This window comes from Podarcis liolepis, assembly GCF_965112155.1.
Source record: "Podarcis liolepis genome assembly, chromosome: 6".
Taxonomy (NCBI): domain Eukaryota; kingdom Metazoa; phylum Chordata; class Lepidosauria; order Squamata; family Lacertidae; genus Podarcis; species Podarcis liolepis.
The window spans coordinates 94,162,384-94,175,790 of NC_139559.1; the positions used below are offsets into that span (position 1 = coordinate 94,162,384).

Consider the following 13,407-nt stretch of genomic DNA (forward strand, 5'->3'; position numbering starts at 1 on the left):
ACCCAGGGTTTTGTATTGTGCCCTCCCAAATTTCATATCCTGATTTCTGGCTATAGTAACTGTCTCTCTTTAGATAACGGTCAGGTGAGACACAAAATTGAGAATTATAGCTTTAAATTCATTATAATGCTTTTCCTAAACCAAGCCAAGATATTAACTATGTTTGTTGCCTTGCTGTATACAAATGTATAGGCCTTCTGAGACCTAGTTCATGTAACAGTTTTCCAATACATGTTGCAAGTGAAAGTGTATGGAACTATAAAGCAGTATAATGTGGTTCACTAGCAGCGATGAATGAAACTCTTTAAGAGGTTAGGGCTCCACCAAGATGAACACAGATATTTTTATAGCAGTGTACAGAGTGTTCCTTCCATGAAAGAAGGAGCAAGTTTTAAAGAATATAATGGGTAAGGAAGCGTGCCAAAGGACAATACACAGAATTGCTAAGCACTAACTTTCAGTTGATTTCTGTGGTCATTATACTTAGCTATTCAGGAGAACAAAGCAGTCTGGTGTTTGTTTTCTTACCAATAGCATGTGAGCAATAATAACTAGCTTTCTGCTGTGGCAAGTGTAGTCCAGAACTATACTTTGCCAATATTGATTTTGTATGCCACCAGACCCAGTTATTGCTTTCATCACTATACAGTGGTACCTCAGGTTACATACGCTTCAGGTTAAATACGCTTCAGGTTACAGACTCCACTAACCCAGAAATAGTGCTTCAGGTTAAGAACTTTGCTTCAGGATGAGAACAGAAATTGTGCTCCGGCGGTGTGCAGCAGCAGGAGGCCCCATTAGCTAAAGTAGTGCTTCAGGTTAAGAACAGTTTCAGGTTAAGAACAGACCTCCGAACGAATTAAGTACTTAACCCGAGGTACCACTGTATCACCAAGAATAAGAGTAGAATAGCATGGAAGAGTACGGGAGCATGCCAACTCAGCCAGGGCATCTGTGAAGCCCTTCACTGGCCTCTCCACCAAAGCCCCAGACTCTGACCTTGCATTTTTAACAAAAGTACATCTCTAGATCCCTCCAGAAAGAAAGTTATGCAGCACAATGTACAGCTGCCCTTCTGAGCAATTTCTGTGAAATGAATCAGACTGGATGCTCCTGCCTGTTAAGTGTTTTTAGCCAATGAGTGAACTGATAAATGAGTTGTTTGGCCAACTGGCAAAAGGAATCCCTGGGGGCTTAAGCAGCTTCTGTTTTCTCCTCCCATTTAGTGGTTCAGGGTTGACACTGGGCGGAGGAGTTTTTATGCATTTAATAGCTATACAGCAGTCAGAAATTCAACAGGCTACAGCTTTTCTACTAGGGAAATATAATTATGAAGAAATGCTCAGGTTAGTACAACTGATACTTACCTGAAGAATGGATTAATATTGGAATAAAAAATCATTGGGTTTGGTTGTGGCTTAACCTGGTAGTCAACAACAGGAGAAGAAATGCTCTGGCAGCCTAAAGATCCAGCATGTGTTTATGGACAGAGTGGAGCCATACCGAGATGTTTGGCCAGCTGAAGAGGAAAAAGAGCCAGCTGCCTATCACCATGTTCCTCCACAGGACACCAGCACCAGCAAGTGCTTCTGACCCACGGCCAAGCACTTTGGGGTACCGGTCTATCCCCCTTGTTGCTGTTTCCACATCACCCTCCAGCAATGAGGAAGACAGAGCCACCACTGCTGCCAGACTGTCAAAGAAGACTAATGAACAGAAGGCTGGAGAGCCCTTTTCTGTTCTTCCCTTGGGAGATATGCATACAGGGACAGATTTGCCCATTTCTCTAAGCTATTGATTGTATAATGCTTAGTCTTCATTGTACAGCTCGATGATTAAGCCCCTTTGTGGGAAGAAACACTGTACCAAAACAGTGTCTGGGTGTTGACTCGCGAGTTGATGTTGCTTCTATCAAATACACGAGTGATTGTAAAGAAAAAGACTACGTCTGTGATTTATTAGTTTGCTTGTTTATACTCCTTATTGTGGAGCAGTTGCCCTTGGTGATATCTTTTTGTCTGACTTTGCAAACTGGCCTTTTAAAAGCTTTTTCAAGGGTTTCCAGAGGTTTAGAGGGTGTTTGCAGGCTTTTCCAATGGTGTTTCAAATATATGCGATTTCACTGACACACACAGACTGCCCTGTCCTGTGAGGTTCCATTGATGTGTAGTTGCTTGTTGTGCATGATGGCCCACTGGTGAGGTAGAAGGGCCCCGTGGAGTAGTTGAGCATGATGCTTGGCCACTGGGGTTATTTGAGATGCCAACATGGATAGCCCTAGGTTCCATTACATCAGCTTGATGTTCACCCTCTTGCAGGGGAAAAGTAGCTTGGCTGCTGCTTTCATCTTTATGATGTGCTCTGGAGAGAGGGAGATCAGACTCTGGTATGTGAAGACACTGAAGTAAACCAGTTGACACATTGGAACAAGTTGACTCTTCTCTTAGTAGATTACAAAGCCATGAGCTTCCAGGGCTGCTATCACGCTGGTCAGATGCTGCAGTGCTTCTTCCCATGTTGGAGACTGGATGAAGAGATTGTCCAGGTGTGGGTAGATGTGGATGCCCTGGAGATGGAGGTGGGCACCAGGGCAACCATGGAGAGGAGGCCAGACCAAGCAAGAGGGCTTTATTTTGAAAATGGCGGTGTCAGACTGCTTCTCTTACAACTGTCTGCCAGTATTCCTTTACACTTTTATTATTAAGACCTAGAATGTTTGCAAAGATATCATGACACTTCAGCATTCTAGAGAACAGGTAAAGGAAATGGAAGGACTTTAACACAAGCAAGCAATGCATGGGTTCCCAAACCTTTTTACTCCACAGACCATGTGGAAATTCTAATTCTAATACAATAAAATATGAATAAGTAATAATACATTTAAAAATCAATATATTTAATAGACACACACCAAGGACCACCTAATAAAAACTTGTAAACCACATTTTGGAAGTCCCATAACAGCCATAGTGGTTGCTGGGACGAGTGGGGTTCATGGCATATATAATTGCCAATGTCAATCAGAAAATACTATATTTTTTTCTAGCAAAGCATTTGAATGCGTACTGTTAATTAAACATGTTAAGTAATTTAGTGAGTATGAAGTATCTGAACATATATTTAGCTTCTTGCCTGTCTCCAACTACAATAGGAAAGGCAAAAATACTTGTAGACCCAATTACATTTATGTAAATAAATTATAACAGACAATTTGGACCATCAAGGTTCAGATGTTGTTGTTTTTTTTAATTTTCAGAAGTGGTTCTCTTACTTAATATCTGAAGGTACAGAGAAGTTTTAAATAACTAAAAAGTCCCCAGAACTTTGGCAAAGGCAAGAAGAAATTGCTGGATGAGCTATGAAGCAAGCAATTGTTAACGGGGAGGTCATAGCTTGGTACTCTAGGAACAGACTTCCAGTTGTAATCTTGATGTCACTGACAGTACATAATACAGGCAAAACAGACCAATGGTCTGACTTCAGAAAGGCAGATTCATATATTCAAATAGTGATAGCAGTTCCTATGAAAATAGATCAGCAGGAAAAGAAGAAGGGGGGGAAATGGCAAAATAGTTCTCTCCCCCCAGACTGTATCATGAGGAACAGAACTCCAGCAAGACAGAACAGCTGGAAAGCTCAGAGCAGGTGAGGTGGGGGGGGGGGGAGGGCACACATATGAGAAATGTCAGGCCCTTGAGAACAGTGTGTTGGCATCCTTTCATGCAGTTTCATTGTTGAGACACAGACTGCTCAGGTGAAATTAGAAAACATCCAAATTGAATATTGTACTTTGTAATCACTAAGTGGTCCGTTAACATCTATTCAAGTCTCTTCACACACCATAAACCTTTAATACTGTTTTTAATTCAAATCAAATTATCACAAGACTGAAACAGTCTCCTTCCTGTTTACTGATCTTTGTCAACTTTCAGCTAACTAAAAGTGTTTGTAACATGCAAAAACAAAAAACCAGAAGCCACATTTCCCCAAAGAGCATACTGAACAGCTTGCATTAAATCAACACTACGAGCCAAAAGATACAAGCTACTTTTGTGTTAAAAGTACCATTTAGCTTAGAAAACATGCTCTGTTCTATTCTAGTGCTAATAAATAGGACCAATTTAATTCTTTAGCAGGTGCACTACATTTGCCTAATCACCACTTGTCACATTTTAATATCATGTAAACAGAATCTAAAAATAAATGAGATTACAAATTTAAATAAATAAATAATTTTTACTCCAGTTTAAACTAATAAGGTCCTAATTTGACTCCAAGGCTGTTTCCCCCAAAGCCATGCCCACTTGCCCCACCTGACCTAACACTTCCTTTTACCAGTTATGGCTGATATGTCAACCATGTCTATTCTGGGACAGTCTGGCCCCAGTGATTCATGTACTGGTAACCTCAAGACTAGATTACAATGTGCTCTATGTGGGGCTACCCTTGGGGTTGGTCTGGAGGCTCCAGTTGGTGCAAAATGCTGCTGTTGATGGGGACAGACTATCACCAGCACAGAACTCCAGTGCTCAAAAGCTTCCACTGGCAGCCCATACACAGTTGGGCCAGGTTCAAGGTTCTTGTGTTACTTTACAAGATCCTTAATGATTCAGGTCCAGGATATCTCAAGGATTGCTTAACACTGAGCTCTTCAGTGAGTCAATGTTAGTGGTACCCCATGGGCGGAATGCACAGCTTGCATCAAGCATGAGCCTTGCATTCAGTATTGCAGGCCCAATTGTATGGAACTCCCTCCCTGTTGACAGGCCCCCTCAGTTAAACTTCTGGCACCAGCTTTGTGTTTCAGCAAGCATCTAAGTTTTAAATTATTTTTACCCTTTTCTGCTTAAAGATGATTGTAGTTTAAGTGTATGTAAACCATTTAAATAAAATAAATAAAAGGTACTTTCAAGGTATGCAGGCTGTTTCACTTGAGCAGGGGAGGGTACAAAACTTTGTTTAGCTTACACTCTTTGCCGAGCAGAAGGATGCAAGCACTAGGGCGGGTAAAGCTGTCTTACCATTCATTTCAATTGCTTTGACTTACCTTGGAACTATCAGAAGGTTGTAAAAAGTTTGGTATCACTGTAGCATTACCCAGGGTCTAGGGCAGAGGTGAGCAACCTGTAGTCCCTAACACAGGCATAGGCAAACTCGGCCCTCCAGATGTTTTGGGACTACAACTCCCATCATCCCTAGCTAACAGGACCAGTGGTGAGGGATGATGGGAATTGTAGTCTCAAAACATCTGGAGGCCGAGTTTGCGATGCCTGCCCTAACACCTGGTTGCCCCATTGTTCCATCTCATCAGAATTCCTTCCTTCCCTCTTGTTTATGTCCTCCTGATTTAACTTAGCTTTTAAATGTGTTTTCCCCTACAGTGGTACCTCGGGTTACGAACTTAATTCGTTCCGGAGGTCCGTTCTTAACCCGAAACCGTTCTTAACCTGAGGCGCGCTTTCACTAATGGGGCCTCCCACTGCAGCCGCCACGCGATTTCTGTTCTTATCCTGGGGCAAAGTTCGCAACCCGAGGTAACTACTTCTGGGTTACCAGTTTGTAGCCTGAAAAATTTGTAACCCGAGGTACCACAAGTTAAATATTTCTATTTAACTTCAGAACAATTGGAAAAGTTATTATTTTATCTGATAAAAATTATCAATCAGATTTTTTTTGTATGACACCCCCTTACCCACAGTCTGAGAATAATTTAGTAGGCTTCTGCCATATATAGCCCATTAAAATCAGAGAAGGGATCTTACTTTGAAATTGCTTATATATACACATACACACCTTACTTCCCACCTCCCAAAAAATGAGTCTCATAAAAGCAGCTGACAAAATATCAAACAAACATCAAAATTAACAATACTCCATCACTAAAAATACAGTTACCAGACTAAGCAGCATCATGGAACAAGAACGGAAAGGGGCCATACCTAACAATCAATAAATTGAATTTAGCAACAGTGGAATCAAAAGCTTGTTTTCTTAGAAGGGTCTTCAATCCTGGAACACAAATAAAGAGGAAGATAACCTAAACTCTTGAGGCAGGGACTTCTACAGATATGGCACAGCCATGGAGAATCCTTTGATGCATTGCTACCAATCATGTCTCGGAAGGAAGCAAAACACACAAGAGGAGACAGCAGCTATCTTAAAAGGTGGACAAATTCATGCAAGAGGAAACAGTCTGTTAAGGAGCTTGGTCTGAAGCTGTTCAGAGCTTTAAAAGGTAATAACCCGCACCCTGAACTGTATTAGGAAATGGGCTGACAGCCAAGGCAGCCAACATAATAAAGGGATTGTGTAATCCCTGCATTTTGCCTTAGTAAAGATTTTAGCAGTAACTGAACCCTAAATAGTTTGAGGGGTTTAAGTAAGTTATAATGGAGGGGGGTCTCTGTATGCTTGAGAGTAACCCTATAAAACCCAATGGGCTTCCTTTTGAGTAGCCATGTTGAAAATTGAAGTCGGACAGTCTCCATTCCTAATCAGAAAACTTTTGTCTTTGGTTCCACCTATCCTGGATCTAATTCCACCTACGGCCAGCATGCAACCCTCTTGGCCTAAAACTAATTAGTCACTTCTCACCACTGTGCTGTGTACTTCCCCCAGTTGTTAGCTAACCATGCATGGTTTCTGATCTGCAAATAATTGCTCAAGGACTTGGAAAATCAAGCACTGTGCAGGAATTTCAATTATGGATTGGTTTTTCAAAAGTAAATGTTATGGTAGATGGACCAAATTTGTACAGGAAGAGACTGGCATACGTTTACAAAGGTATAAAATGCAGTTTCTCAAAAAGCAGAAAAATATGCATTATGATGCACAAAAATAGAGACAGGTACAGCTTCCCAATGAAGAACACAGTAAAACAATACTCTGATTATCCTACAAGGATGGCAAATAAGCAGGTCTCAAATCAGATGCACCATTTCCAATTTCGATAAGGGGCCAAGTTTTTCAACAGGGTTTTAAACAACCTCTCTTCATTTATTCAAGATTGCCTGCAATGCTTTTAATAAATATTTATTGTGGGAGTTATATTCTTCATAATAAAACTGTAGTAATGTTACCAACATGGAAATGAGTGCCCATTTTTGGAAGTAAAGGAATCCATGCTTTTCACTTAGTTACCTAGGACACAGGCTAATTCCAATAACAACAAACTGACCTGATAGGTGCTTATCGGGAATAATGACATACAATCAGAAATATGGGTTGGAGGTGGTTATATTACCATATATGAACTATCCCTACTTTCCAAATCACAGTCAAGAGGCAACAAACACATACCTGATTTTGGAATTACAGGTCATTTCATTCTCAGGATAGTGAATATCAACTGCATCCTGGATGACTGTGCCATATTCATAGACTTTAATCTTCTTTGTCACCCCAGCAATAGCAAAATAGTCACAGTCTCGATCAAACTCAATACTAAGAAACAAAAATGCAACCAGAAAGAAAAGTGTAAGACACAAACCAAACAAAGCATATTCCTAGCTTATTATTATTATTTTATTTAAATTTATCAGAACAATAAAAAAAAACTTTCAACATTGGCATCATTTAAAAAGACAACAAACCTTATATCTCCTATGTTCGCCGAAACCTCCTCTCACCTATACCATTAACTAGCAAACCCCTCCCTAAATGTAAATACACTTAATTAAAAATGTTGAAGGATGTTTAACCAATGGAGAAATAAACAAGAAGATGCCTTGAGTTAAAAAAAATAAAATAGTGGGTGGGGGGGAATGGTGTAGGAAAAGGCAATGTTATTCTGACTTTGTCTGCTCTTCAGCATTATATAAAATGACACCATAGCAGGCCCACAGTGGTTGCTGGAGAATACCTGGCACTGACCTGACCAGGTTAAGCCATGCCTTCATCTAGCCAGTGACTCTTTCTGAAATGCTGACTTCTCCCACTGTGTGTGGTTCCACAATAGTTCTCCTGCAGCTGGAGAGCTTTATGCAGATGCTCCAGTGTGTGTCCCCCCCCCCCCCAGTTTTTTTCAATTCCTTTTTACCTTCCACATTAACAAATACCCAAATGTCAAAGCTGACAGCTCACACTGTGAAAGTACAGGGGAGGATTTGACCTGTGGTGTTTGAATAAATATGCTGCAGGGCAGCTGTCAATGGATTTCTTTTACAATTAAGAGTCCAAGTACACCTCCTCACCCCCCCCCCACTCCCCATACAGAGAATGCCACTTTTAAGCTGGAAGAGCTAAATGTTAATATAGGGAAAGAAAAAAAGGAGCAACTTGGGTAGATTCTACACTTTAGCCAGAGAGGTACTACCGTTTGTCCACCTTTGGCCCCCACCCTGCACTCAGCTCTCACCTGTGACTCCTAGAAGCTGTCAGCATACGACAGCAGCCACACCCCGGGAAACAGCTTTGACTGGCTGGCTAAACCAGGTGAGGAGAGATGGGTCTCAAATCCTTACTGAGTCAGGGACTTCCCCTGCATGCGAAAACAGGCTCCAGCAGACTGAGTGGATGAGACAACATATTGAACCTCTGCAAACATACAGGTCTTTCGTGGTCATTCTCCATCGTGAGTTGAGAAAGCATCCTTGTGGCTACACAATGTTCCACTGAACCAAATTACTCGGCCACACCTCTGAAGTGGGAAAAATAGCCACCCAGTCTTGGTTACTTAGCTACAAGCCTGGGGTGCCAATCGCAAGAGAAACACTTGTTCTCCAAGTTCTGATCTTGAAGATGAATGGTGCCATTTGTGAGGTACAGATTAATGCCTCAGAGAAATAACAATGATTACAGTTCAATGCTGATCAGGGAAAAATTAAAGGGGAGAGAGGTATGCTTTCAGGATTAATTTGTAGAAGCTTCCTAGCAGAATTGCATTTTGCACTGCACTTGATCGCCTCGCAGTGTTTTTCCTTGTCAACTTACTCTGAAAGGGTTTTACAACCAGGAGCCTATTCTACCACAATGGATTTATTTGTACCACAATCTTAATTGAACTGCTGTGTCAGCTACTGTTTCTTGCCCTGTGGATTGTGCTATGGCATAACTAAACTGATGTCAGCTATTCATCTACTTGGATTCAATTTATACTCTCAGCCTTCTGATGCTGAAAGAGAAATATTACCATGTCTGGTAAAGGTCCATGTTATTAGAACTGAAAATCCTCTCTTACCTGAGGAGATTTTGCTACTGTTAGGCATGTAAGCTTTGAATAGTTATATTCCATGCTCTGTATTTTCACTCCCTAAGAAGATATAACTTGTCAATACTAAAATTAGCATTTAATGATGTGCCCGCAAAACTTAATGGGCTATCTAAAATTATTTCTAAGAATATAAATAGTGTGCATATTAACCAATGACACAGTTTGCTTGAAGGTCAGAAGCCTGAGAGTCAGAGACATTGCAGGGGTAAAATCAACAAAGAGATAAAGAACTGCCTTCCAATATTCATCTGCTGAGTAGAAGAGAAGAAAAACCTTTAGTATGCACATGGTAGCTTATTTTAAAACGGAGGAGCTACTCAAAGTCCCAGTTATTCTGCCTCTATATATAAATAGAAGAGAATTAAAGGTAGCAGTTAGGTCCATTCAGAACTGCATAATGCCCTGAAGGAAACTCTACCTGAACAACCTGTTTTGCATAAAACAATACATTGGAGAAAGCATGAGCCAAAGAGACATATTGTGGGCTGGCTCAGACATAAGAACCCTTGACATGCCAGCTTCAGCCCTTGCATAGCTTCAGAGATCAAGGACTGTTTGCTGACCGATGCCGCAAACAGTTGGCACATGATGCACTGCCACTTAAACAGTTACAGTTATCTTGGTGGTTCTGCAACTGTCAGGATATGTGACATGTAGGTATGTGGCAATTCTATGATGACAAAAAAGCACAGAACTTGATACTAAACCTAACAGGCAGTATTCTGAGAATCTCACCAGCCTTTATTTTTTTTAACCTTGTTTAGCCCTTACCACTGCAGAGACAGAGAGGATGTAGACAATATATGCTGAAGTAACAGAAATGGCAAAATAATAGTTTTGTTGGTTAGGAATGAGGCTTCTGCCCCTCCCTAAATTAGTAGGACCAGAACAAGTTATGAATAAAGGGCAAAAACTGAAGAGCAAATGCAAAGTTAGCAACTGGGCAAGCTTGATAAATCTGCATCATTTATATGGGGCACAGAATTTTAAATCTTCCTGGTGGAAAATTGGATTGCCTGGGAACTTTTTTATTTTTTTTAAGAACACAGCACTGTGGTACTTACAGTCCAAAAAGTAAGTTTGTTTTGCAAATTAGCAAGCCAAAGTTCATGCATTATACAAGGACCATATTGTTTCTTGGAGATGAAAAAGATGCCCTCCTCCAAATGAACATCTGCAGTATCTTGATATATACTTTTAAATAGGCTACAAATTAAGATTAAATGTTTAAAAAATCTTTTAATTATCTGCAGATGGAGATTTCTTTGAAGCTTTAACAGCTTTAATGGGAGATGGCATCTCCTAAATATCAGGGGCTAAAAATTATCAGCTAAAGCTAAATAAAAGAGGCCCCACTGGAGGCTTAGTGGCTTACATTTATTAACTTCCTGAATTCAAAGTATGCAAATTTTATCCCTAAAAATTAAAAATCTCTCAAGCATACACAATAAAGCTATTTTTTAATTCATCATAGAACCATTATAAGCAATGCCAAGGAAATCCATAATGAGACTATTGTTTTGACAATCAAGATGCAAAATACCAGAAAACAATTCAAAAAGACATTACAAACACTCTTAAGAATTGCCAAGCCAGTTCTGTTAATTTTATGTTATACTTTGAAGTGTGAGCATGCTTTAGGGCCATTGTATTTTCTAGACAATACTCTGGAATGGAGGCAAGGTGTAGTCCTGCCAACTGAAGCCTACATAAATGGCCAGGTCCCATAAAGTTGGCACCGTCTAGAAGGGCTTCACAATGAACTACCGCTGAACACAGCACTGCACATAACTGCCAACATCTACATACTAACAGAAAACTCATTCTCTGAGCATGAACCATTTTGTCATCAAAGCAGTACCATTCACACCTAAGCACTGGCAAGCCTGGGTGAACAGAAGCCTGTAAGCAGTGTCCACAAAATAAGCAGTGTCCACAAAATTTGGCTAACAGCTAAAGATCTGAGGTTGCCAGGATCATGTCCCTCTTTCTTCAAACAGGTCAACACACACACAAATTCAGTGTCTCATTTAGACATTTATAGTCTAGGACTAGGTCAGTGTTGAGGAACCTGTGACTAGGGCTGGGCAGTACCTGCTTCCCAACATTGTAATATATCACCAGCTAAACCTCGTGATATCCCAAAATATTACAATGTCGGAAAGGGGGAAAGAAGGGGGGAAAGAAGCAGGCAGTTGTTAGCCATGCAGATGATCAGCATCACCATGATCAGCTTCTGCCACTTCCTGGCAAGGCTGGGCAGGCGGCACTGCCCCAGGTGGGGCGCACCAGCCAAGGCGCCACATGGCATAACACTGCGGAGCCCTGAGGCACCGCTGGCCTCCCAGGAGCCAGCAGTTGTGGCTTGCCCTGGCAATAGCCTTCCGCTGTGCAAATGGCAGCTACCAGGAGCCACCCTCCAGAGCATCACGCAAGGCACAGGAAGTGGCTCCGTTCCGCTCAGTGCTTGGTGCGAGGAAGGGAGCAACCCACTGACACTCACATGGCCGGGGAAAGAAATGAAGGTGCTGCCAGACTCCTGAGGCAGGTGGCTGGCCTGAGGAGGGAGCGAGTGAGCAAACATCAGGTGGCCTGGCTGGGGTCTCTGGATTAAAGCATGCAGTGCTGGCTGCAGCCAGGGGCGAGCAGGGATTCACAATACATTGCCTGCTCTGCAATTCTGAAATCACTCTCGCGATTTTAACCTTAAACTGGTTTTAGGCAATGTATCGATACATCGTCCAGGCCTACCTGTGACCTTCCCAATGTTGTTATACTACAACTCTTATCATGCCCAGCCATGCTGGCTGGAGTTGCTGGTGCCTGGGTCACAGATTTCCCACCCCTGTCCTTAGTAGACCTTTGTGCTATCACAGTCAAGTCAGTGTGCTCTTACTAAACCTCAAACGTCTCTCTTATTCTGGCCCAAGGACAGTTATTTCAGGGTATTCTTCTAGCTATGCTTCAAGACAGCTCTGGCAAAACATGTGTATTTCAAACTAAGCTATTGAAATAAATTAGAAATCTGAACTGAAAGACCTGACACCCAAATCCACTTTTACTACATTAAAGAAATATGATGTGCCTTTGGGTCATAAAATCATAGATGGAAGGGACCTTCCTGCTGGCTCCTCAGGAGAGTCCTTACCCATCTTTACACCCTGGCATCCCCTAGAGCAGAGGTTTTCAGCCTTTTTGGGCCCACGGCTCCTTTGACCAACCACACGCTTTCTGCGGCTCCCCTGCGGGATACAAGGGAATCCCCACTTACTTTGGAGTTCCATTCCGAGCTACCACATGGGGATTCCCTTGTTCTGCCCCTGCCCCTTTTGTGTGCCACTTTCAGTGTGTGTATAAGTGGGAGTATGTGTGCCAGTAGTTCACAAGTGGGGACTCCCCTGTACTTGGTAAGAACTTGGGCTGTTCTGTCATTTAGTGGTTTTGCCTATCCTTTTATGAAGGATTAAAATTTAAGCAGTACAGCTTTGAAAAGGCGTTTAAAAACTTATGAGTCATTCACCGCCCTGCTCAATGTTCTTTCTGTAAGGTGGCAGCCAATAAAAAAAACCTGAAACACGATTCCTAAGCAGCCCCAACTGGCAGTGACTCAGGCCTCCCCTCAGCAACTGGGATCATAGAGATGGGCTAGAGGCACACACTCAAGCAGCACTCTTTCAAAGACAACCAACATCACATAGCACAGAGATACATGGAAAGCAGAGAAGCACATCTTATTTGTCCTTTCCAAGTAGGGAGTTACCGGCTTTGTACTGGAAGCCGAGTTTTGTTTTCATCTGAGGGAGGGAAAGAAGGAGGAATGGGGGCTGGGGCTGCTCACGGCACCTCTGACCATCATTCAAGTCACCCCAGGGTGCCATGGCACGCTGGCTGAAAACCACTGCCCTAGAGTTATTTGGAACCACTGGTCAACTCTGACAGGTGGGTGGGGACTACCCACATTTGAGAATCCAGAGTGTCATATTTCATTTCCAATGAACTCTCTTGGCTCCCCAAATTGGCTTCACAGACCAAGCCTGGCCACAGGCTTGAGGTTCCTCACCTCTGCCCTAGAGATCATATGACAGATGATTAGCTAATTTAGTATTAGTGCCCCACTTTTATCACCAGGATAACTGACCATAGAACAGCCCGCCCAATTATTAGCTACCTCCATCAACCAAATACAGAGCATCAAA

General features: G+C 42.0%; 1 protein-coding gene and 1 long non-coding RNA gene across 4 annotated transcripts in view; both read right to left on the bottom strand.

The window, feature by feature from the left end:
• COP1 (COP1 E3 ubiquitin ligase) overlaps positions 1 to 13,407 on the bottom strand; it is a 103,561-nt gene that overhangs the window by 51,751 nt on the left and 38,403 nt on the right. For all 3 annotated transcript variants that reach the window (XM_083507122.1, XM_083507121.1, XM_083507123.1), the window contains exon 12: positions 7,300 to 7,443. In XM_083507122.1, the coding sequence (XP_083363248.1) occupies positions 7,300 to 7,443 (144 nt within the window). The remainder of the gene's footprint in view (positions 1 to 7,299; positions 7,444 to 13,407) is intronic.
• Positions 1,928 to 7,263, bottom strand: LOC310708671. Its single transcript, XR_014527144.1, has 2 exons — positions 5,940 to 7,263; positions 1,928 to 2,707 (listed from the first exon to the last, which is right to left on the bottom strand). It is a non-coding gene; the product is annotated as an uncharacterized lncRNA (long non-coding RNA).